Genomic DNA, 20,883 nt, shown 5'->3' on the forward strand with positions numbered 1-20,883 from the left:
TCCCTCCCCTCCCTCCCCCCGCCCCCTGCCACCCCCCAAACTCCCCCTCCCAACCCTTAGCAACACCCTCTGTCACTTCCTGGTTTTTCACCCGCCCCCCCAGGCCCCCCTCCCTCCGCCCAATAAGGACATAAACTTCAACCCCTTGGTCCAGCCAGTCTCTGCAGGGCGCAGATGGATCCCTCCCTCCTTTTTCGCTCTTTTCTTCCAAGCTCTTACTTTGCACTCTGAGCTTTTCCCACCCTCCTCTTTTCCCTCCTTCTTTCCTTGTCTCTCTCTTTCTCCCTTCACCTGCCGCGGTCCCGTTCCCCCTCCCTCTCCTCTTTCTCTTTTTCTAGCCCCTATCTCTCCCAGTCCACCTTAACTCGAGCTCCGCCCTCGACCCCCATCCAGCCCTCCGCCGCTACTCCGCCCCGCCCCCTGCACTCCACCGCCCTGTCCGCCCATTGGCCTGAACACCCGCCCATCCCAAGTGGGTCCCGCCTTGCGTTGGGCCAGGGAGGGGGCGGAGCCGAGGGGGCTGGCCTGAAACCTGGAGGAGGGGAAGAGGAGGGGGCAGTGTCCGCAGCGGCCGGGGAACCGAGCACCACCCCCCCCCACCCAAGAAGGGCTCTCACTTCTCTAAGAGGGGCTTATGTAGGGTCAGCACCTCGGGAGGGAAGGGTATGAGGAGGTCGAAAAATAGGCTAGGTGGGGGTGAGGCAGGGACTTAGGGGGTTGAGGGAGGGGGTCCCGTGAGGGGCTATAATCAGGTCAGGGCCCCTGGAGGTAGGGGGAGGGGAGCCACCCGGCCATCAATTCCACTCCTACGCCCCACCCCCAACCCCCTTAGAAGGAGCGGGGGAGATGAGGCTGCAGGCACCCTGCCTCCCTCCCCACGCGTGACGGCGCCCCGCGGGGAGGGAACGGCGCCCTGGGCAAGCAGCCTCTGCGCTCCAGCCGGTGCCCGCTGCGGCCTTGGCATTGTCGAAGGGGAGGGGCCAGGTCCGTGAGGGGGGAGGGGGAGGAACGCTCAAGCTCCTGCTCCCCGCCTCCATCCCGCTGTGCCATAAGTGGAGAAACTGAGTCTCCGCGGAGAGACATCTGGACTTGGATTCGCTCAGAGACCCACAGGCGAGGGGGACCTGAGTGTTTTACGATGTATATGTAGGTTTAGGGGGATCGAGATATGTGCTTCAGTGCCCCCCAACTGAGGAAGGTAGCCCGTTTGGGACGCTTCCAACTGGGCCTGCGGCGCTACGTACCCCAAAGAGCCCCTCCCACTAGTGTAAAACTGATTCAAATCCGGCTATTGCGGGCCAGGTTCCGCTCCCCGCGGCCTGCCGGACCGAACCGGGTCGAGCTCGCTTTCTTCAACCCCAGCCCCCTCCGCAGGGGGCCTCCCTCCCTTTTCAGCAGGTGGCTCCGCGGGACACCAGCTCAACCTGTTGGACCACAATAGGCGGCGCCAGGGGGGCCCTGGCCCTCACCCGGGCTGACCCGGGATCCCCGCGCAGGGGGAGGGGCGGAGTGCTGGTCCCTCCCTCCCTCTCCCTCCGGCCGTGACTCAGCCTCGGGGCCGCTGCCCTGCTCCCCAGCCAGGGGCGGAAAGTGTGAGGCGCCCCTGAGGGCCTAGGCCAAACCAAACAGCCCCCCACCCCAGACATTATCTCACTGTAGAATTGGGGGGGCCCTAGGAAGGAGGGGGTAGCAGCAGCAGGAACGGGGCGCTCCCGATAGGTAATCCGCTCCGGGTTTTCTTATCGTCCCTGTCCCCCATGGGTCCCGAGGCTGGTCACTGCTCCGGGTTTTCTTCTCGGCTCCGCCGGACAGATTCTGGTTCGTCAGGGCCCGGAGCCGGTGGCGTCCAGGCCAGGGTTTTCCCCTCCCTCCTCCAGCTCGGGGTCGCGCTAGACTGGAGAAGAGCTGTGCCAGGGGCAAGGCGACAGTGCCAGAAGCACAAGTGAAATGGAGAGGGGGCTGCTTTGGGCTGGAGAGGGCATGGAAAGTGGCTCGGGGAGGGCAGAGCCAGAGCCTCTAGAAGCGACAGAAAGGAAGGCGCCTTGGCATCAGCCCTTAGGTATAGAAAAATGAACAGCGACCTCGCCATGTCCCCCGTTCCTGGGGGTCGCGCCAGGCGTCTTGTTGGACCCTACCTGGATCTTTTAGCAGCCAGAATGCATTTCCCACTTGAGTCTGGACAGTCCTGGAACCCCTTGTTAGTTTTTTAGTGACCACCTCTCCCCGCCACCTCGCTCCGCCCCCAACACACACATTCTCGGCTCCCCCTTCTTCGCTCAGAAGTCAAAGGGTGGAACCCCCAACTTGAAATTCCTGCTGAACCCCGAACTCCAAGCCTTACCTCGCCAAACAACTGCGGCTATTTCAGCCAATAAAAGCTGACTGGTCCCCCCGCCCCCTCCCACGAAACCCCCGAGGCCTGTGACCACCCCTGCCCAGCTACTAGGCCTGTACTGGAACCGGGAACTGGCGGGCAAGTGTGGGATCTCCAAGGGGCTTCCTGGGGATCTGGGCGCTTCCAAAATCCACACTTTCAGACATATATTTTCAGGCAACCAATTAGACCTAAATTTGGGGGGCAAATTAGCAGGAGGTCTGTAAATACCCGAAGGATGAAGTGGTTGACCAGAGAAGGATGAATGTCCAGGTCTGCCCGGAGTTAACCCCCTTTTTAAGGAGAACTGCACACCTGGGGTTGGGGCCACGTGCTCCAAGGAGCAGCTGCAAGGGAGCTGGATACTTGCAGAGCCCGAAGAAGAGAGTACTTCTGACGGGAAGAAAGGCAAAACTGGGCCTGGGCGGGGTACTGAGAGAGTGGGTCTAGGGGCCTGTTTTGGAATGTGGAGGGGCTGAGAGGGAAGCGGAGCTTCAGCCTGCGCCGGGCGCCCACCTCTTCCCCACTCTCCGCCTTCCCCAGGCTGCCTCCGCTTCCCTCGAAAAACCCGCCGCCCAGGAAACCGCTGGGGGCGCTCAGACCGCAGCCCCGGCGCCCCCACCGTGACCGCCCAACCCACCTGAAGGGACCGTGGCTGCCAGGGTTGCCCCCCTCCCGCCGACTCCCCCCACACCTGCGGGCTGCTCTATTTATAACTCGGCGCCTATTCCGGGCCTCTGGGCGGGAGCGCGCTGCCGCGCAGCGCTAATCGTCGCCGGGATCTCTGCGCCCCCCAGGGCAGGGGGAGATAAATTTAGCCTCAGGAAGTTCGGGGGAACATTTTCCAAAACTCCATGTCCCAGAGAAGGCGAAACAGAACCGCCTTGCCCTCAGCTTCCTCCCTCCAGCCGCCAGGCGGCGCAGGTCCCCCGGCTTCTCGAGGCGGGTCGCTGCCTTGAAGCTGGGGTAGGCAAAGGATTGAGAAAGAACGACCTAAGAGCACGAAGGGGCGCCCGTCAGAGGAGACAGAGAATGGCCAGAAAAATGGATATGCCCCTAAGGTTGGCAAAGACGGGAGTAGACAGCTTCAGCTGGGAGTAACTAGAAAGGACTTCTGCCTTTTGAAGAGGAAATAACTCATGTGCAAACGAAATGCAAATAGGGATGCAAATAAGAGCCGATGCCCTCGGAGGTCGGCGCTCCGGCGCCAGTGAAACAGCTGCCACACTGCCTTCTGCCCGGCTTTCAGTGTTGCTGGGAAAACGCGGGACTCTCCTAAGAGCATCACTATAATATCTAGTTAATTGCGCACGGCTCCTCAGACCACTTTTCTCGACCCCTCTCCACCTACTTTCTGCACACCATGGAGGGTCATGCCCGAGGTAATCAGCTGGGAATCCTGGTTATGAATAAGGCCGCTTTTCCTCCGCATGCTGTCGTATTTGGGGAGTCACTTCCAGTTCTGCCAGTTCAGTTCTTCGAGTTCCGACGAGGAAACTGAGATAGAGTGAGGAAAACTGACCTCACCCGAAGCACCAGTGCAGGTACAAAGCCGGTACTGGTAAAACGCTTCCTAGGTGACGCAGTGGTAAAGAACCCGCCTACCAACGCAGGAGAAGCCAGAGACGTGGGTTCCATCCCTGGGTCGGGAAGATCCTCTGGAGTAGGGAATGGCAACCCAGTCCAGTATTCTTGCCCGGAAAATTCCATGGACAGAGGAGCCTGGCGGGTTACAGTCCATAGTTTCTCAAAGAATCAGACAGGACTGGACACGGCGCCTTTACCTTTTACCTCTTCAGTTCTGCCTGACTTTCCGCACTTTACCGGCCTAGCCCTCTCCCCCTTGTTGCCACTAGGGGTCCCGGGGGTGGGGGACGATGGGTAGAAGAGCTCTTACCCATTCCTCCCTCTCTTAGTCCTCCCTATCTATCTTCCTTTATCCCTCCCCTCATCCCCCTCCAGTGAGTTCTGGAGAGAGTGGTTTGGACATTCAAAACCGGAGCTTATTCTAGATGGGAAGAGAACACTACAGGAAAACTGCCACTCACTTTTCCTTCTAGACCAGTAGGGAGTCTCCTGGCTCTGTGGCTTACATGGAAAGGGCATAGCTGGGCCTCCCAAATGCCCCTGGCAGGAAATGAAGAACGAGGGGAGCTTAGGGTTGAGGTCAAGCGGGAGATCATGGAGTGGGTGTAGAATAGAGTTGATTGTCCCCTCCACCCTTTTGCTTTCCTGGGCCTGCCTCCCCAGGCCACTTAGACCACTATCCCAAGCACGGGTTCAGGAGAGGAAGGCAGGCTAATTGAGAGAGGCTCTGAATTTGAGATGAAAAAAATCTGGGTTCACCAAATGACTACCCTACTGCAGAGTGCTGTTTGTGCGACTTTGGAGGGGTCACCTCAGCTCTCCGGGCTTGTTCCTTCAGGTAAAGATATGATAATTACTCTTGTCCTGCCTACTTTTGAAGTGGACTTTTGTAAGGCTCAGAGCACTCTAGCTGAACCGGGCTTTCGGAATGGTGTATGAGGTTTTTGTTATCCTCCCCATCTCTCTCTCCAGTCTTTCCACTTTCAGAGCTCTGACACTCTCTTTCCAGCTCTGACACTCTCCCTGGGCTACTGGCAGTCACTATTTGTCTCCCTCCTTCAGCTCCTACCACGGGCCACAGCCCTGGGCCCTGCCTTCCTCTACCTACCACTTCCCCAGGGGCCCTTGCCAGACATCCCCTCCTCTGGCAAAGTCAGAAGCCTCAGACTTTAGAATCCACCTCCAGCACTGCTGCAGCTTGGTGGGAGTGAGTTCTAAGAAAGGAAAAGGAGGCAGACTTCTCCAGCTCGAGTGAGGCCGTGGCTGGAGCCTGCCAAGCAGGGTGCGGACTACAATGGGGAGAGGGAACTCCAAATTCAGAGGCGAAGGTGAATTCTTTATCCACCTCTACCACTAACCTCTCTCTGGGTGGAGTCAGGACCTTCTCACTGCTGGGCCCTGGGGCCCTGGAGACACCAGGGAAGAACACTGACCTGTATTTTGTGGATGCAGGGCTGCCAGGGATAGGAAATAACTTTGATTTGGAGTACTATAGAGTACCACGCTACCATAAAAAAGAATGGACAGGCCGTTAAGTATACTGGTATGAAATCCTTTACAAGGTCTGTGAAGCAAAAACAGCAAGGTGCAGAGCAGGGTGTAGAGTATGTTATTAACTAGAAGGACAAATATATGCAGAATGCAGCCACTTCTCTCCACTGCTATGGCTGTAAGCCAACACATCTGGCTCCAGCTGTGCCCATTACCTCCTAAGAGGTCTCTACTGTTCTACCCTTGGTCCCCTAAAGGCTATTCTCAACCCAGCACCAGTGTGAACCTTTTAAATAAAAAAAAAAATCAGTTCATGCTCAACCGCCTGCAACAGTTCCTTATTTCACTCAGCATACAATCTCAAGGTGTTACCATGGCCTACTAGGCTTGCTCCAACTCCCATCCCTATCTCAACTTTCTCTTTTTCCATAGCACCTATCACCTAATAACATCAATGTGCTTGTTTTTATATTTTCTGTCTCTACCCACCAGCACCTAAGCTCCGTAAGTACAGGGATCTGTTTTGTTCTCTGCTGTATTCAAAGCAGCCAGAATGGCATATAGCAGATGCTCAATAATATATGTTAAATGAATGAATGAATCTTTTGCCATTTGCAACAGCATGGTTGAACCTGGAGGGTATTATGCTTAATGAAATAAGTCAGAGAGAGAAAGACAAATATGGTATGTTATCACTCACATGTGGAATCTAAAAAACAAAATGAATGAATATAAGATATAGAGAACAAACTAGTGGTTACTAGTGGAGGGAAGGGGGAGAGACAAGATAGATCTAGGGGATTAAAAGGTACAAAATACTATGTATAAAACAAATAAGCTACAAATGTATTTTGTACAGCACAGGGAATATAGCCAATATTTTATAATAACTTTAAATGGAGTATAATCTATAAAAATTTTGAATCACTGTGCTATACACCTGAAACTAATATAATATTGTAAGTCAACTATACATCAATTTAAAGAATTTAAAAAAAAATGCTGTCCAAGAAACAGGTCACCATGGTTACCTCTGGGGAGGAAAGCTAGGGGATAAAGAATTATCAAAGTTCTTTACTCTAGGCATATGTTACTTTGACAAACAAAGAAAAAGAAAACAAGCCCAGGGGAAAAGGAATTAACTAAGAAGTCTGAGGAAGAGCTGGTCCCTGGCAGCTGGAGAGGGTCACATATACCACCTCCAGGCCAGTGTCCCAGGATAGAATGGGGGACAGGCATAACTGGGCCCAAGAATGCTGGCTAGAGATCCGAGGGACACTTTGGCTGGCTCTGAGGTTGTGGGGGTCTGAGTGGGCATATCAGTAGGCAGGTGCAAGATGATGTAAATAACTGGTGTATACTGATCCCAGGGAGTGATTCAGGGAGAGCATGTGTTGGTGGCTGCCAAGGGGAAGCAAAGAGTCAGTTCTGCTCATTCTGGCTGTGTCCTGTGCATTGTCATAAGCCTGCAGGACAGCTTTCTCTTGCAGCTTTGTGTGTGAGCTAGAGGAGCAGGGCCTGATCTCTGTAAGCTGGGAACTAGTACCAGCTCAGCGCTTTCCCCAAGATCTTCAGGGGCAGGGAGGTGGCTAAATCAGGTCTTCTATTTAGGTTCCCAGCCTTACACGGAGGGCCTCATAAAGACCCCACCCAAGCTAGACTCCTCCTTTTCTACACATTGGGAGGAACCTGGCCTTTCCACCCAACGCCCTCCCCACCCAGGCACCAGTGAGTCAGGAAACCTGACTTTCAGTCTTTCTATCCAGGACAACCTCCTTTCCTCCCTGGGTCCCAAACTGTTCCGGTGCTGACTTTTTCTGATTCCCCTGTAGACATTTAGAACTTTCAGTCTCAAGGCCTATTTATTATACATATAGTTCAGTGATTCTCAAACAAAGAGGCTGGGGGCAGGCCATTCCTGGTATTGGGAGGGTATGGTAAGATCAGCCATCTGGGCCAGTAGGCTCCCAGAGCCAGACTTGGAGGAGCGCCATGTCCTGCTGCAGTCTGACTGGGGTCCTAGCCAGCAGGCCAAGCTCCTGTGCATCAGAGGTGCGCTGGAGGTGGGGGCTGGGAACGGAGGCCCAGAGATGAGGCAGGTCTGACAGATGGCACAAACTGGAACCAGGATAGCACTTCACTAGCTGTTTGTGGCCCATCCTTGGTCAAGCACAGCTGGCTCCGGGCGTCTTGATGGATGCTGGACTGGGTGCTAAAAAAAGAAGAATGGGAAGCTGAGAGGCAGGCTCTGCCACAGCAGTTGCAACCATGCCTCCTGTCTGCCCTACCCTGCCCACCTGAGCGATGCCAGCCATGGTGCCCGTGGAGTGGAGGCAGGTTTCAGCCACCATTAATCCAGCAGCTCCTTGATACACCAGCAGCAGAGGAGGATGTAGGCCATTTCCTTCAGGGTCCGCTGCAGGCCCTCCCACCCTGTGCCCATCTTCATAATGGGAACCCGAAGGCCAGTGTCTCGCAGGACCCCTACGAGGGAGAAGGGCAGGGCCTGGGCTAGGGGCTGTGTCCGGGGCTGCATGTAGGCTGCAGCTGAGGAAGGGTGTGGCAGCTGTGTCTGGTGCCTTTTATCATCACTGTCCCCACCCCCTTCAGACCTCATGACTGTGGGCACAAGGGCCCCAGGGTCTAGCACAGGGAAGGTTCTGGGCCCGAGAATGGGCTGAGTCAGCCCCTGTGCCCAGGGATGCTGGGATGGGCTTAGTAGTAGAGCCTGGCCACTCCATCTTTCATCCTCCATGGCCAGGCCAGCTCAGCTTCCCTTCTTCCAGCCTGGGTCTTGAAACCCTGGGTCTACTGCCTAGGTGTCCCTCCCCCCTACCCCCCAGGGTTGGCACTGCTCCCTGCTTCTGCCCTCTAGTGGGCTCCTGCTGAGGCTGGCACTGAAAGTCATCAGTGAGAGTTCCTTTCCAGCCTGCTCTGCGCCCCCCATCCCCGTTAGAGTGAGCACTGGGGGCTCCGAGCTGCCAGGGCCTGGCTTCCTTTTGCTTCTCCCGTTCCCTGAAGCAGGAAGACAAAGGCACAGCCAGAGCAACAGGTACAGGAGAGGTGGTTTATTGACAGGTTAGACCCCAGGGTGGCCTCCCTCCTTCCCTCCTTGGAAGGGCGGGAGTGGGCTGTCATGTGCGGGAGTTCCGCTCCTCGTCTTCGTTCTCAAGCAGGTAGGCCGGACGGTAGGTGGGCTGTCCTCCTGGGCTCAGGCACTTCAGGGCGGGGTTCCGTACTGTGTTCTCCCGGCTCCCCAGTGACGTGTAGCTGGGGGGGGGGGGGGGGGGGGGGGGGTATGGTGGGTTTGCGGTGGGCTTGGTGTCCCCAGTCCCAGCACCCTCATGTCTTCCACATGCCCATCCTGTCCCCCAACCTTACCCTCGGTCATACAGGATACAGTAGGGGACAAACAGCTGGCGCAGAAAGTCCCAGATGTCTCTGTAGGTCCAGTCCTGGGAGGCCAGCGTCAGAGCAGAGTCACAAATACTCCCCCTCCCACATCTACCCTCAGCTACCTGGGAAAGGGCCTATCCCGGTTCTTTTGCTCCCCTAGCCTCTGAGGGAGGGCCTGCTACTAAACTCTCTGGTACATCTTGCTCTGTGTACGTCAATCAATGAGAGAAACCATCCCGTCCCCTCCCCATTCTCAATCCCCCCTCCACTGGCATGTAATTTCCAGGAGGAAAGGGAGAGGCTGTTTAAGGCTATTTGTGTAAGCCTGTGCTGTCCATTAGAACTTTCTGCAGTGATGGAAATGGTCTGTATCTATGCTGTCTAACATGGTAGTCATTTGACATAAGGCTAGTACAACATACAACTAAGGAACTGAAGTTTGAATTGTATTTAATTTAAAAATTGAAATATAATTCATAAGCCATGATATTCATCTTTTTAAAATATACAATTCAACTTTTTAAAGCAATTTATATTGCATTTCAGTTAATTACAATTTAAGTGTAAATAAATGGCTCACGGCTACCATATTGGACAGCACAGGTCTAAGACACTGTTTGGTCCACAATGCTTGCTGTTGAATTAGTGCTCAATAAAACCTGATCAAAAGGCTGAACGAACAAATACCACTGCTGCCCTTGGCTGATAGGGCCATTTCATCCAAGCCCAAGGGTGCAATGACTGATAGGGGACAGGGGACTGAAAGCAATGAACCCCCTTCCCCATACCAGGAGTGGGTTGATGCGCATGAATGCAGGCCAGCCTGGGTCGGTGGGGCTGAAGGGGCAGAGGCTGCGGGAGTAGGGGTCAGTGCGGCGGGTGCCCATCAGCACAGCTTCCAGCTGCGGGTGCCGTGCCTGCAGCTCACTCAGGGCCTGCTTCATGTCTCCCTCAGCCTCCAGCACCTGCAGATTGTACCTGAGGAAGAGTGCCGGGAGTCAGGAGTGGGCCCTCCCAAGTCTCTCTGGGATCCCAAATCTTCAAGGCCCCTAGTACCTCTTGATGGTGTCCTGTAGAAACTGCTCCAGCTCAGGGAAAGGGGAGATGCTGCGGATATACAGGATCTGGAGGGGCTCCTGAGCATCAGGGCACTTCCTGGGGAGGGGGCAGGATCCATTGGCTTGCCAGGATGGGCAGGGAAACACTCCCCAGAGAGCTTGCTCTGTTCCCTTTGGCCACTGGAATAGACACCCTCTCCTTCTCCCTTTTCCTCGTCCTCATCCGAAGGGAAGAATCCATTTCCTCTGGCAAGCCCACTCTGGTTTCTCAAATCTGGAGTCCACATCCGTTTCTAGTATGTAGGCCTTACCTCCCAGACAGGACTGTGACCTCCCTGTGGTTGGGGAAGGTGGCTCACACATCCATACTCAAGGCCAGGCAGGTGGCAGATGCTCAATAAATATGGGGAGGATCGGAACTGAGAAGTAACTGTGGCTATCACCCTGCCAAGCCCCACCCAGACACCCCCCTTCCTTCCTGCTTCTTAGGATGGGGAACTAGCGAATGGGGCAGCTCTATCTCTGGGGTCTCCCCCCAGGGGGTGAGCTCACCTCTGCACTGCGGCGTGGAAGAGGTGCAGGAGGGCAGTGCAGTCCTTGCCCCCGTTGAAGCCCACGCAGAGCTGGGTGAGGCTGTACCGAGCCAGGGCAGTCTCAATGGTCTGGAGGGCACCTGCCACCTTCTCCCCCAGAGAAGACCCTGCCAGGCAGGCAGGGAAAAGGGCATCAGTTAGATACATAGGGCTGTCAGAGGGCAGTGGGGGCTAAGCTGCCCTTGCTTAAGCCCCTCTCTATCTTCCCAGTGTTCAGTTCCTTCATCTGCCCCCTGCCCCATTTAGCTACACCTTTACCTCAGTGTATTCCCTCGGGGGTCCTGGTTTCTTTTCATTCTCCTAAAGCTCATGCTGCTTCCTTCCCTCTTTCATAGCTTCCTCTTGCCCATCTCCTGGTCTAACCAAATTCTTGCGTGTGTGCGTGCTAAGTCGCTTCACTTGTAATGACTATGAACCCTACGGACCGCATCCCGCCAGGCTCCTCTGTCCACAGGATTCTCCAGGCATGAATACTGGAGTGGATTGCTATGTTCTCCTCCAGGGGATCTTCCTGACCTAGGGATCAAACCTGCGTCTCTTAAGTCTTCTGCATGGGCAAGGGGGTTCTTTACCACTAGCGCCACATGAAAATCCTCATCACTCAGCTTATGTGTCACTCACCCAGGGAAGCCTTCTCCGACCCCAGATCAAGGCTGATCTCCCTGCTGTGGAACCCCCCTCATCACTGATCCCTCATGCACGATTACCTTTTTAACATTCCCCTCTCCTGTTAAAACTCCTTGTCCAGAGCAGGGGTACCTCTGTCCTGTTGAGCTAAACCCCCAACACCCAGCACAATGTTGCTGAAAGGAGGTACTCTACTCAACTGATATTTATTGGAAGAATGAATGGATCTGCTGTAGCTATCTTCTACCTTCTCTTGGATCTGCGGCAAGCCTTCAACAGCCCACTACTCCTAAGACCTAGGGTGGCACCAGTGGTCTGGTGCCTTCTGCCCCTTCCCCAGGAGGCCCCTACCTGACTCAGTGAGTTTGTACACGGCCTCACCGGCCTGCTCCACAGCATTGGGCACGTAGGGGACCACTGATCCTTGGGGCAGACGGGCAGTCAGGTAGGCCAGGCACTCCTCCAGGGGCCCTTCTTCCTCCGAGTCCAGTGTCAGCTTCACCTGATAGTAGTTGCTGCCCCAGTCAGGGTAGGAACCCAGGCCAAGCCTGCGCCCAAAATGGGCCTGGGCCTCAGCCAGGATGGGGGCGATAGAGGCCTCGTTAGCTGCCACATACATTTCCCGCAAGTGGAACTGAACAGCTGTGTTTTGGAACAGCCCCTTCAGCCCTTCCAGCACCCGACGAAGCAGCTCCGGAATTCCCGGGAAGAGGTAGACATTTCGGACGGAGACTAGTGGGAATCGGAAGGGGTGGCCAGTGCGAGGATCTGTGCCATAATGCAGGCGGGCAGAGGTGGGCACCCGCGACAGTTTCTCCCAGCCCGCCCCTCCTAGGGCCTTGATGGCCGCTTCCAGCTCAGGATGTGGCTTGAGCTCGTCCCCAAAGGCCTGGGCCACTGCCTCAAAGGTCACATCATCATGTGTGGGGCCGATGCCCCCTGCTGTGAGGACGTGGGTGAAGCGGCTGGAGAAAGCTGTGACCTCAGCTGCGATGGTGGCTACCTCGTCAGGTACCACAGAGACTCGGCACACCTGGACCCCCAGGGAACGCAGTGTCCGGCACAGAAAGTAGGTGTTGGTGTCTTGAGTGTGTCCCTGGGAGATTGGGGATGGGGAATGAGTGTGTCAGTGCTGTGGGGATGTAGGGCAAAGCAGGAAGGATCAAGCTGCAACTGCCTGCTGACAGAGCACTCTGCTCTTTGGGGAACACCCACCTCCGGAAGCCCGCAAGCCCACACTGGGCCCAAGAGTGGGAAAATCCATGTGAAAGGATTCAGGGGTAATGTGATCCACCTTGGGCTTCCATCTCTGCTCTTGGACCTTGACCTCCTCTCTGTTTATGGATTCAATTATCAGTTTTATGTGGACCACCCATCCACTTCCTCATCAGCCCTGACAGTTTCAGTCCCCGGGCCCCAAGTGCTCAAGGGCATCTTCAGATTCCTGGCTGTTGTCATTTTGGTCAGTGGCATCCTCAGACACTGTCTGCAGCCTGTCAGGCCCTTCATGCTGTCAATTCTACTTCTGAAATGTCTCTCCATCTGCTCTCTTCTTTGTTCCTACTGCCACCAAACAGGTCTTTAGCACTTTTCACCTGGATGATGGCAACAGACCCCTGGCCAGGCTCCCAGTGTCCTGCCACAGCACTCTGCCCTAGGCCTCCGCAGCAACCTTCCTAACATGTCACTGTGATTGTGTCACTCTTGGCTCAAAAGTCACTTGTTATTTCCAACCATATACAGAATAAAGTTCAAATTCCTTTGCAGAATATTTGAGGCTGTGTGTCTATGGTGTGTATGCACTCTTCTTTTCCAGCCCCATCTCCTTCTACTTCTCTGCAGAGTTTAATGGTTAAGGTTGGCTCTGGAGTAAATGCAAATCAAGCTGGAATCCCACCTACCACTTACTAGCTGCTCAGGGAAAGCTTCTCAACCGTTCTGAGCCTCAGTCTTATTATTTATTCATTTAGATTTGTAATAAAAGTACCCACATCATAGGGTTGTTGTAAGGATTAGGCAAATCACATATGTGATGTAATACAAGCACACTGCCAGGCCTTAGTAAGCACTCAATATTACTATTACAAACCTGATGCCCATCATGACCTCTAGTGAGACTTCCCTGATCATTTAGAAGAGATTTCCCCCTTCTAGTACTTTCCTTCTATCTCTCCTGAATGCTTCAGATCATTTCTCCAAATAGGTTGGACATAACTCTGGAATAATACATGCACCTGTGCCTCCTATACACGCTGGACTCCTTGTCATTTCTGTAAAGGTCCTCCTCCCCCTAGCATGCTGCTGCTGCTGCTAAGTCACTTCAGGCGTGTCCGACTCTGTGCGACCCCATAGACGGCAGCGCACCAGGCTCCCCCGTCCCTGGGATTCTCTAGGCAAGAACGCTAGAGTGGGTTGCCATCTCCTTCTCCATACTGCTTGGCAATTTGTAGGGACTTTGCTACAAGCTTTTCAACAGAGTAATCGAAAGAATAAGGGTCACTTTTCCTCCAATATCTTGGACTCAGGGCCCTACTGCAGCAAGAGGGCTCCCACCCTGGTTCACCCTCCCTCAACAGAACGTGGAGCAAGCTCCCAAGGACCGGAGAATTCTGCCCCTCCCCCCTCCTCTGTCCCAGACACACCTTGAGGATCTCATCTCCAACAATGATGATGCCCGCCGTCACGCTGCGCCCTGGCGGAGGTTCAGAGGCCCTAGATGCCATGGTCCTGCTTTCTCTGCCCCTCTGGAAGGCCCTCCAGTAGCCACCCAGACCCCCAAATAGGGGTCGCAAGCACTGGGGGCCAGCCAGGTCTACAGGGCACTGAGGGTCATAGCCTGGGAAGAGGGATTCCGGGGTGGAGGGAACCTGGAGGAGCCAGAAAGGACAATGGGGAAGAGGAGGAGTGCACAGTTTTCCTCACCAGGCCCTTGACAATCGACTCCTTTATCCCTGTCCGTTTAATGTTCTTAAACTCTAGCCCATACCTCTTTTAATGTCTTCTATGCTCCGTCCTAGACTCCTTAAAATGTCCTTCTCTCCCGAACCTACCACTTAAAAATGTCTTCTGTCTGCAGAGCTCGGATTCTCTAGGGTCGGCTCTATCCAGGGCATCTGTGCTTTTATGTCTCTTCTCTTTGGGGCACCTGTCCCTTTAAATGTCTACCTTATCCTGGGCCTTGGCCCCTTTAAATGCGTTCCCTCCTTCCACCACCGACCAGAACTCAGCAGCCTTCTTCTGCAGGCTTCCACACCCTTTCTAGCCCAGAATCCTGTCTTTTCCCGCCACGCTTCAGACTGCCGAGCTCTTCCAGGTTCTCACCTGCCTCTTACCCCTTCACCGGGTCTTTCCCTCTCTCCTTTCCTTCTGTCTCGGGACAGCTTCCGTACTCAGAGTCCCGCCTCAGACTCGCCTCATATTAATTGGTTATTTTGGCCGTCGCTCAGACTACTTCTATGGATCCATTGGTGTAGTCGACCATCGCTCGCGAGCTTTAGCCAGAGGGCGGGAGTGGTGCTGGGTTGTTATTGGCGACAACCACGTGGCCAACCTCCCCCGGAAGCGAGGGGGCTGGGCCTTAGCCAGGGGGCGGGGCTTTTCCTTCAGGAAAGAACCTGAGGAGTGGAAGGAGCTGACGGGGCTGGAGGGGCTCTAAGGTGTTAATGTGGTGCTCCCCGCTGGTGCTGGAAGTAAGGAGACGCTTGACTCTAACCTCCGCTCAGTGTTCGAATTCTTGCGTGCACATACTATCTGTTACTCGTGAACCATGACTCATTCTGAGGGGTCAGGGGCTGGCACTGGTGTCAAAAGGGATTTTACACTGTAGCAAGTGGAAGTTGGACGGACACCAAGAAAAATTGTCAAGATTGCCTGTGAGCTAATGAGATCCTGGTGGTGAGCTTTTATTGTGTGGAACTTTCATTTGTCTCTGTTATAAACGATAAAGCTAATTCAACTTTTTTGACAACGAAGTCTTGCCCCACCTTGTTCCAGATGGTGCTTTAAACAACCTCTCCCAGTTAATTGGTCTTGTAGGTACAAGTGAGGGCAGCGACAAAGGGAGGGCCACATGTCCACTTTGGATTCTCAGCTTCCACTTATTTTACTCGTCTCTGGTCTAAAAGTACTTAATACTCCTGCCAATCGTCTGGGGTTCTTTTTAATATGCTGATTAAATCTACAGGATTCTGGTCGTTTGGGTGGGGCCAGAGATCTGCATTTAACAAACCCTCCTGTCATGCTGATGCCATTGCTTTTTGTAGTAAAGATCTAAAATTTCATGTGGAGAACTACTGAGCCACACCTGCCTCATTTTACTCTCCTAAAATCCCTCAGAGAGATATGCCCATTTTACAGATGGGCAACAGGCTCAAAAAGGTGAAGAGATGTCACACAAAAACCACAAAAACACTACAGTCAATGACAGAGCCAGGCTTCTAGAACCTTCCAAGTAATAGGCCTGGTTTTGTTTTTCCAATTAAGGGAGTCTTGGCTCTAAAAAAACAAACTTGGGCTTTCCTAATGGCATAAGCCATATGCTACAGTATCTTAATAATATGGTGATATTTGATAAGCCCCTCCCTGAAATGCCTCCTCCCTACCCCTCAACATCAGCTCCCTGTCTTTTTAGTGGGTTCTTTGCACCAGAATCACCTAAAAGAGCTTGTTAAAATGTCACTGTGTCCAACCCTCAAGAGTTTGATTCAGGAGGTCTAGCAGCAGCAGCAGGGTGGAGTCCAAGAATGAGCACTTCTACGGAGTTTCCAGGCGATACTGATGCTTCCGGACCAGGGACCACACCTGAACTACTGCTGACTACTACTGCTCTAGGAATAAATGAGTGAAAGATTAAGAGAAAGTGGGAAGATTAATCTCACTTACTTAGCACTACTATTAAAAGTAGAAGGTAAGCTATTACTTGGCACAATGTCTCTTAAATAGCCACAGTTTACAACCGTTTTCTCAAAGCTCAGTGCAGTAACTACCTGTTTAAGAATGCTTGAAATCCCCTTATCCAGGCCATACCCTAGACCAATTAAGTCAACTTCCCTGGGAATGACTCAGGCATCAGCACTTTAAAGCTACTCAGGTGATTCCAATGTTTGGCCAAAGTGAGAACCACTGAAAACATCCCCAAACCACTCTGGAGTGAACAGGCCATAGGTATGCAGGAGCCTTAGGCTGGTCAAGAAGTGGAGTATACTAGCAGCCTCACTTTACCCTTGTTAAGTGTAAAGTCTCTTTGTGACCCTATGGACTATAGCCTGCCAGGCTCTTCTGTTCATGGAATTCTCCAGGCAAGAATAGAATACTGGAGTGGGGTAGCCATTCCCTTCTCCAGAGGATCTTCCCAACCCAGGGACCGAATCTGGGTTTCTTGCATTGCAGGAAGATTCTTTACCGTCTGCGCCACCAGGGAAGCCCCAAGAACCCTTGTGTGCCCTTCAGAAAAAATCAGACTATGTTAATGGCAGTACCTGACCACAGAAAACAACTGATTTGTTTTGATGAAATGATGTTGTCCTATATAACCTCTCTTAGGCTTGTAGTTAGATTGAAATGTATTTCAGTAGATATTTGACAGCAAAGTCTACTTAAAGTAGGTTACAAACCAGTTACTTCAATGTTGAAACAAACCTCAATGTTAACAAAGAGCTGAGCTTCATTATCTTACTGAAGGGCATATAATTAGAATCATGATAGTGAGGGTGATGCCCTGAGAGGAGAGGGGGAAAAAAAACTTTAACAGTTAGAGAATTAGATTATAAAAATTTCCTCTTTAATCAAGGCTTTTAACATGGAACAGATTTCTTGGAATAAAATGGAAAGTTTCCAATATACTGAAACATAAATCAACATACACACAACACCTGGCAGGAAAAACCCCAAAACAGCCAAGTTTACACAATCCCTGTAATAGCCGTGGTCATATTCTCAGATGCTTTCTCCATCTGTCAAGCGTGTTCTGCTGGATTCAGAGCTCATGTAGGTTTTGGGGGTCACACTTAGCTGAGGCTGCAACCCAGAGAGCACTCACTCATCCAGCTGGGCTGTGGTCCTTCCTGTCAGTTCTGCTCAAGAAGCAAAGCAGTCACCAGCACATTCAGTGTATTGAAAATCCTTTAAATATCAAAGTGAGAAACAAGAAGGCAACACAATTATGTCATCAGGAAGATGTTAGCAAGTGAGGACAGCTGTGTAAAGCTTGAGGCTGAAAAGTGGCTCCCCAGCTTCATTTCTTTGGTTTCTTGGGCAGTGGCCGCCGGAACAGCAAGATGTGAGGTTCTGAAAGAGTGAGAGCTAAAGAGTAAGTGAAATCACACCATCCCATGCACAACCTATAGTGTATCCCACTCCCACTTCCCAGCTATCACCACTTAGATCTTTGTAACTAAATGAAGAGTTAAGCATATGGCCTTAGAAGCAGACCCAGAAGCCTGGCTTGTGTGCCAAGCACAGAATTGTTAATATCAGTTTTCTTGCTGTTTCTATAGCCCCAGGGTGTCCTTTATTAGTTTTGCTGGGTAGTTTGGTGTCTGGTGCCTTATCAAGAAATATACTTTCCTTGGTTTATTTGGAACACATCTCAAAATTCACTTTCTGATAGAGAATGAAAAGAGGCCATAATCTCTATATCAAGATATATGTGGCCTTTAAATATATATATATATTCTGATTGAATTAGAGGTTAAAGGAGTTTTTTTCTTTTTTCCCCTCCAGTGACAGGTTGTATCTGAACTTCCCAGATACTTTATTTCTTATTTTTGGTCACTCCTGTTTTTCTAGATGGCTGGTGAATTAAGAAACCCATAAATCATCCCCACCTATCATTCCTTCATTTCCTTGGTCCTACATGGTTGCTTTCAGCCATTGCACTGACCTGGTTCATGGATCATATAATGGACCCATCCCTGACTCTGCTGAACACCAAGATTCCTCCATTCAGATTCAGACATCAAATGAGTTTTAGGGACCAGCTTGGCTATGTCCTTGGGCAACATGACATGCCTGTAATAGAAACGTGGGAAGGTGGGAAATTTGTATCAGAACTGGGTACAATCTATCAGATGAGGGGGCTAGCAGGTAAAGCCAAGACAGACAAGAAAAGAGAAACCAGTTTGTAATGGCAGGGAGTTTATAAAATCTTATTGTAGTGCAAAGGCAGCTAGAAATAAAGCCCAAGTTACAGGCCAAGTTACGTAAATTCTCACGAAAGTATATTAGAAAGTACATATTAATGAATAACACCCGTGAATGAGTGCCAAAATTATAGCCACTTACAGTCCTCTAGTTGATTACTCTTAAACAATATAATGGGAGCCCCAGAACACACACACACACTGTTAATAATTAGAGGTGGTTCTGAACAGGGTTGTAAGGAAGGGAGAGAAGTGATTTCAGAGAGGAAAGGCCTATCAGGCAGTGTTGTGTGGAAGAGCCAGAACATAAAATCAAATATATGGAGCAGGAAATGGCAACCCACTCCAGTATTCTTTCGTGGGGAATTTCATGGACAGAGGAGCCTAGCGGGCTATAATACATGGGGTCGCAGAGAGCTGGACATGACTTAGCGACTAAACAACAACAAAGATATCTATTTATACATTTATACTTATATAAATTTCTATGGCCTATGTACAAAATGTCCACAATCCCCTCCCTTTTTAAGTTTTACAATTTACAATTTTACAAACACCTGAAGGCTAACATATTTTTCTCATAATCCATTTGGTTACTAAATCTGAGATGACCTGAATTTATCTGCTGGTGAAATAAAGACTTTTTTACCCGCCCCTGTCACCAAGAATGAAATAGAAAAATCATATCTTTTAAAATCTATCCTCATAAGTTACATTTTTCAACTCTGAAAGGATGAGCCACGAGACTTCTTTGGGGGAGACTCCATGCTTTCCTAACCAAGGATAAGTCTCCTTTTATAGCAAAGAAATTACTACTTGAATTGGGTTGACCCAGACTTGATTATGTTCAGTGAAACTGCACTGAATGTTCTCTCTGTGCTAAGTAAAAGGGATTCCACCCCGCCCCCCACCTGTAAGTCAATTCTGGTCTAAATGTCTGAAAACAGCTTACATCCTAATAAGCCCCTGGCATAAAGACTGGCTTCCAGGACTATTTAGACCAAAAACAAACAAACAAACCTTTCCTTAAATCAAATATCACTGCCAAGACTTACATCCTCCAGAGGATGAAACTAGTGATGTCTCCCTAGCCCTGCAAAGACATTTTAAGCACACAATTTTAGTTAGCCTAGTTCAGATATAGAGAACAGCTGAGGAAAAGAAAGTTAATTGGGTTCAAACAGGGCTGAGTGTTTTTTTTCTTTTGGTCTGGACTGTAGTTGCAGCGTGTGGGACCTACTTCCCTGACCAGGGATTGAACCCAGGTCCCCTGCATTGGGTGTTTGGCGTCTTAGCCACTGGACCACCAGTGAAATCCCAGGGCTGGGGATCTTTTCCCAAGGATTTGACATAAAAACGATGCAAATAGTGTTATTTGACAGCATACACCAAGTTCTCCAGAAGGCTCAGAGCCCTGCACTAGGTTCAAGAAACACAAGAAAATCAAGCTTCCAGTTGTTTAACTATTAACGCTTCCTACAGATTAGTGGAATGCCAACATTTGTAAAATTCTTTGTGTTGCCTTATTTTCTAATCTAGAATTATGGACTTAAGAGTTTATCAAATGCAAACTCTGTACGGAGTCCTTTCTTTATCATGTTTGGTAAATCCTACGTACTCCCACCACAACCTACCTGTACATAGCTCTATTATACCAATTATCATCTTCTTTCTGAAGCCTGTCAGTATTTCCACATATTTTTTAGGTCTGTTGAAAGCAGGGACCATGGCTTATCCGTGTACTTTAGCAGAATACCTGAAACCTATAAACACTCCATAATTGTTTCCTAAGTAGATGCCCTTTAAACATTTGACGGTAATCTATTAGGGCCATATTAAGTCTTTCCTCAGTGTTCCTGGTCAGTTTTACTCCATTCCAGTTCCTCGAAGCCCCCCTTCCTAAAACAAATCAGACAACCACGCCCCTTTCCCATGGATTAATAAGCAACACTCAGGCTCTCTTAGAACTCTCCTCACTTTGAAGACTCGAAGAAAATTCAAGCTTCGCCTTTGCCACCTTCTCCCAGAAGGCTCTACGGTGTGGCTGTAATACAAGCAGTCTCAAGAAGGCAAGTTCAGTTTACTCAACCGAGGTGAGAGAATGGTCCAGAAACCCGCAAAGCTGAGGGTGGTCAGTATTCTAACATTCGAACACTCTAACCACGACCACCCACGCCTCCTTCCAAATTCGCTATCACTTGAGGGGTTTTTTTGATTGCCCCCTACCTTTCGCGCATGCGCCTCACACTCTCAACGCACCCATTCCCGTTAACCTCTCGCGCATGCGCCAACTCTGCTGTTTCAGTCCCCGTTACCAATTTCTCGTGCCCTCAGTTGTCAAAACTCACGACCTTGATATTGCCCCCGCGCCGGCACTAACCGGTACTCGAACTCCTCGTCGTCGTATTTGTCCGAATAGTAAATTTGTTTGTGCGACATGATCACTCTGCCTGAGGACCTTCAGCCCCGCGCCGCCAACCTCCGAACAACTCCCAGCAGCACGCGCTCCCACCCTCTTTGGCCTCGCTTTCAAACACGCCGCCTGCGCTTTCTATTGGTCCCTCTGGCGGAAGGCGGGACAACCCCACCTTCAAGGCTCCGATTGGCTTAGGTTTGCT

At 51.4% G+C, this 20,883-nt stretch overlaps 3 protein-coding genes across 8 annotated transcripts; all 3 read right to left on the minus strand.

Annotated features, from left to right (window-relative positions):
* Positions 1-7,301: 7,301 nt before the first annotated feature.
* On the minus strand, positions 7,302-8,406 carry LOC120855753 (lens epithelial protein). Of its 2 annotated transcripts, XR_005719301.1 has the most exons (2): positions 7,750-8,406; positions 7,302-7,664 (listed from the first exon to the last, which is right to left on the minus strand). XR_005719301.1 is itself a non-coding variant. In XM_040230415.1 (1 exon), the coding sequence occupies exon 1, from the start codon at positions 8,205-8,207 to the stop codon at positions 7,803-7,805; it is 405 nt and encodes a 134-aa protein (XP_040086349.1). In that variant the 5' UTR covers positions 8,208-8,406; the 3' UTR covers positions 7,302-7,802. The 2 variants fall into 2 exon arrangements, 1 of the variants encoding a protein (XP_040086349.1); XM_040230415.1 differs by having other exon boundaries at positions 7,302-8,406.
* Positions 8,407-8,499: 93 nt separating this feature from the next.
* Positions 8,500-14,767, minus strand: FLAD1 (flavin adenine dinucleotide synthetase 1). 4 transcript variants are annotated; one of them, XM_040230392.1, is made up of 8 exons: positions 14,448-14,536; positions 13,769-13,993; positions 11,478-12,222; positions 10,459-10,606; positions 9,905-10,003; positions 9,637-9,826; positions 8,834-8,907; positions 8,500-8,722 (listed from the first exon to the last, which is right to left on the minus strand). In XM_040230392.1, the coding sequence occupies exons 2-8, from the start codon at positions 13,847-13,849 to the stop codon at positions 8,587-8,589; spliced, it is 1,473 nt and encodes a 490-aa protein (XP_040086326.1). In that variant the 5' UTR covers positions 13,850-13,993; positions 14,448-14,536; the 3' UTR covers positions 8,500-8,586. The 4 variants fall into 4 exon arrangements, with proteins under 4 accessions (XP_040086326.1, XP_040086328.1, XP_040086327.1 ...); XM_040230394.1 differs by lacking the exon at positions 14,448-14,536 and adding an exon at positions 14,539-14,767 and having other exon boundaries at positions 8,507-8,722; XM_040230393.1 differs by having other exon boundaries at positions 8,507-8,722; positions 14,113-14,506.
* A 2,116-nt stretch (positions 14,768-16,883) lies between these two features.
* Positions 16,884-20,813, minus strand: CKS1B (CDC28 protein kinase regulatory subunit 1B). 2 transcript variants are annotated; one of them, XM_040230420.1, is made up of 3 exons: positions 20,646-20,813; positions 18,007-18,134; positions 16,884-17,411 (listed from the first exon to the last, which is right to left on the minus strand). In XM_040230420.1, the coding sequence occupies exons 1-3, from the start codon at positions 20,702-20,704 to the stop codon at positions 17,359-17,361; spliced, it is 240 nt and encodes a 79-aa protein (XP_040086354.1). In that variant the 5' UTR covers positions 20,705-20,813; the 3' UTR covers positions 16,884-17,358. The 2 variants fall into 2 exon arrangements, with proteins under 2 accessions (XP_040086354.1, XP_040086353.1); XM_040230419.1 differs by having other exon boundaries at positions 16,884-17,426; positions 20,646-20,796.
* Between the last annotated feature and the right edge of the window lie 70 nt (positions 20,814-20,883).

The sequence above is a fragment of the Oryx dammah genome, unplaced genomic scaffold (assembly GCF_014754425.2).
Source record: "Oryx dammah isolate SB20612 unplaced genomic scaffold, SCBI_Odam_1.1 HiC_scaffold_28, whole genome shotgun sequence".
In the NCBI taxonomy this organism is placed as follows: Eukaryota; Metazoa; Chordata; class Mammalia; order Artiodactyla; family Bovidae; genus Oryx; species Oryx dammah.

What these genes read in the sequence shown, in the direction of transcription:
- FLAD1 (XM_040230392.1), bottom strand. Translation starts at nt 13,849, where the DNA reads ATGGCATCTAGGGCCTCTGAACCTCCGCCAGGGCGCAGCGTGACGGCG. An exon ending in TTGGAGATGAGATCCTCAAG is followed by an intron (nt 12,223 to 13,768) that starts GTGTGTCTGGGA and finishes CCAATCTCCCAG; the next exon opens with GGACACACTCAAGACACCAA. An exon ending in TGCGCATCAACCCACTCCTG is followed by an intron (nt 8,908 to 9,636) that starts GTATGGGGAAGG and finishes CTGGCCTCCCAG; the next exon opens with GACTGGACCTACAGAGACAT.
- CKS1B (XM_040230419.1), bottom strand. Translation starts at nt 20,704, where the DNA reads ATGTCGCACAAACAAATTTACTATTCGGACAAATACGACGACGAGGAG. An exon ending in GACGAGGAGTTCGAGTACCG is followed by an intron (nt 18,135 to 20,645) that starts GTTAGTGCCGGC and finishes TTTCTATTACAG; the next exon opens with GCATGTCATGTTGCCCAAGG. An exon ending in TTATATGATCCATGAACCAG is followed by an intron (nt 17,427 to 18,006) that starts GTCAGTGCAATG and finishes CTTACTCTTTAG; the next exon opens with CTCTCACTCTTTCAGAACCT.
- LOC120855753 (XM_040230415.1), bottom strand. Translation starts at nt 8,207, where the DNA reads ATGGAGGATGAAAGATGGAGTGGCCAGGCTCTACTACTAAGCCCATCC.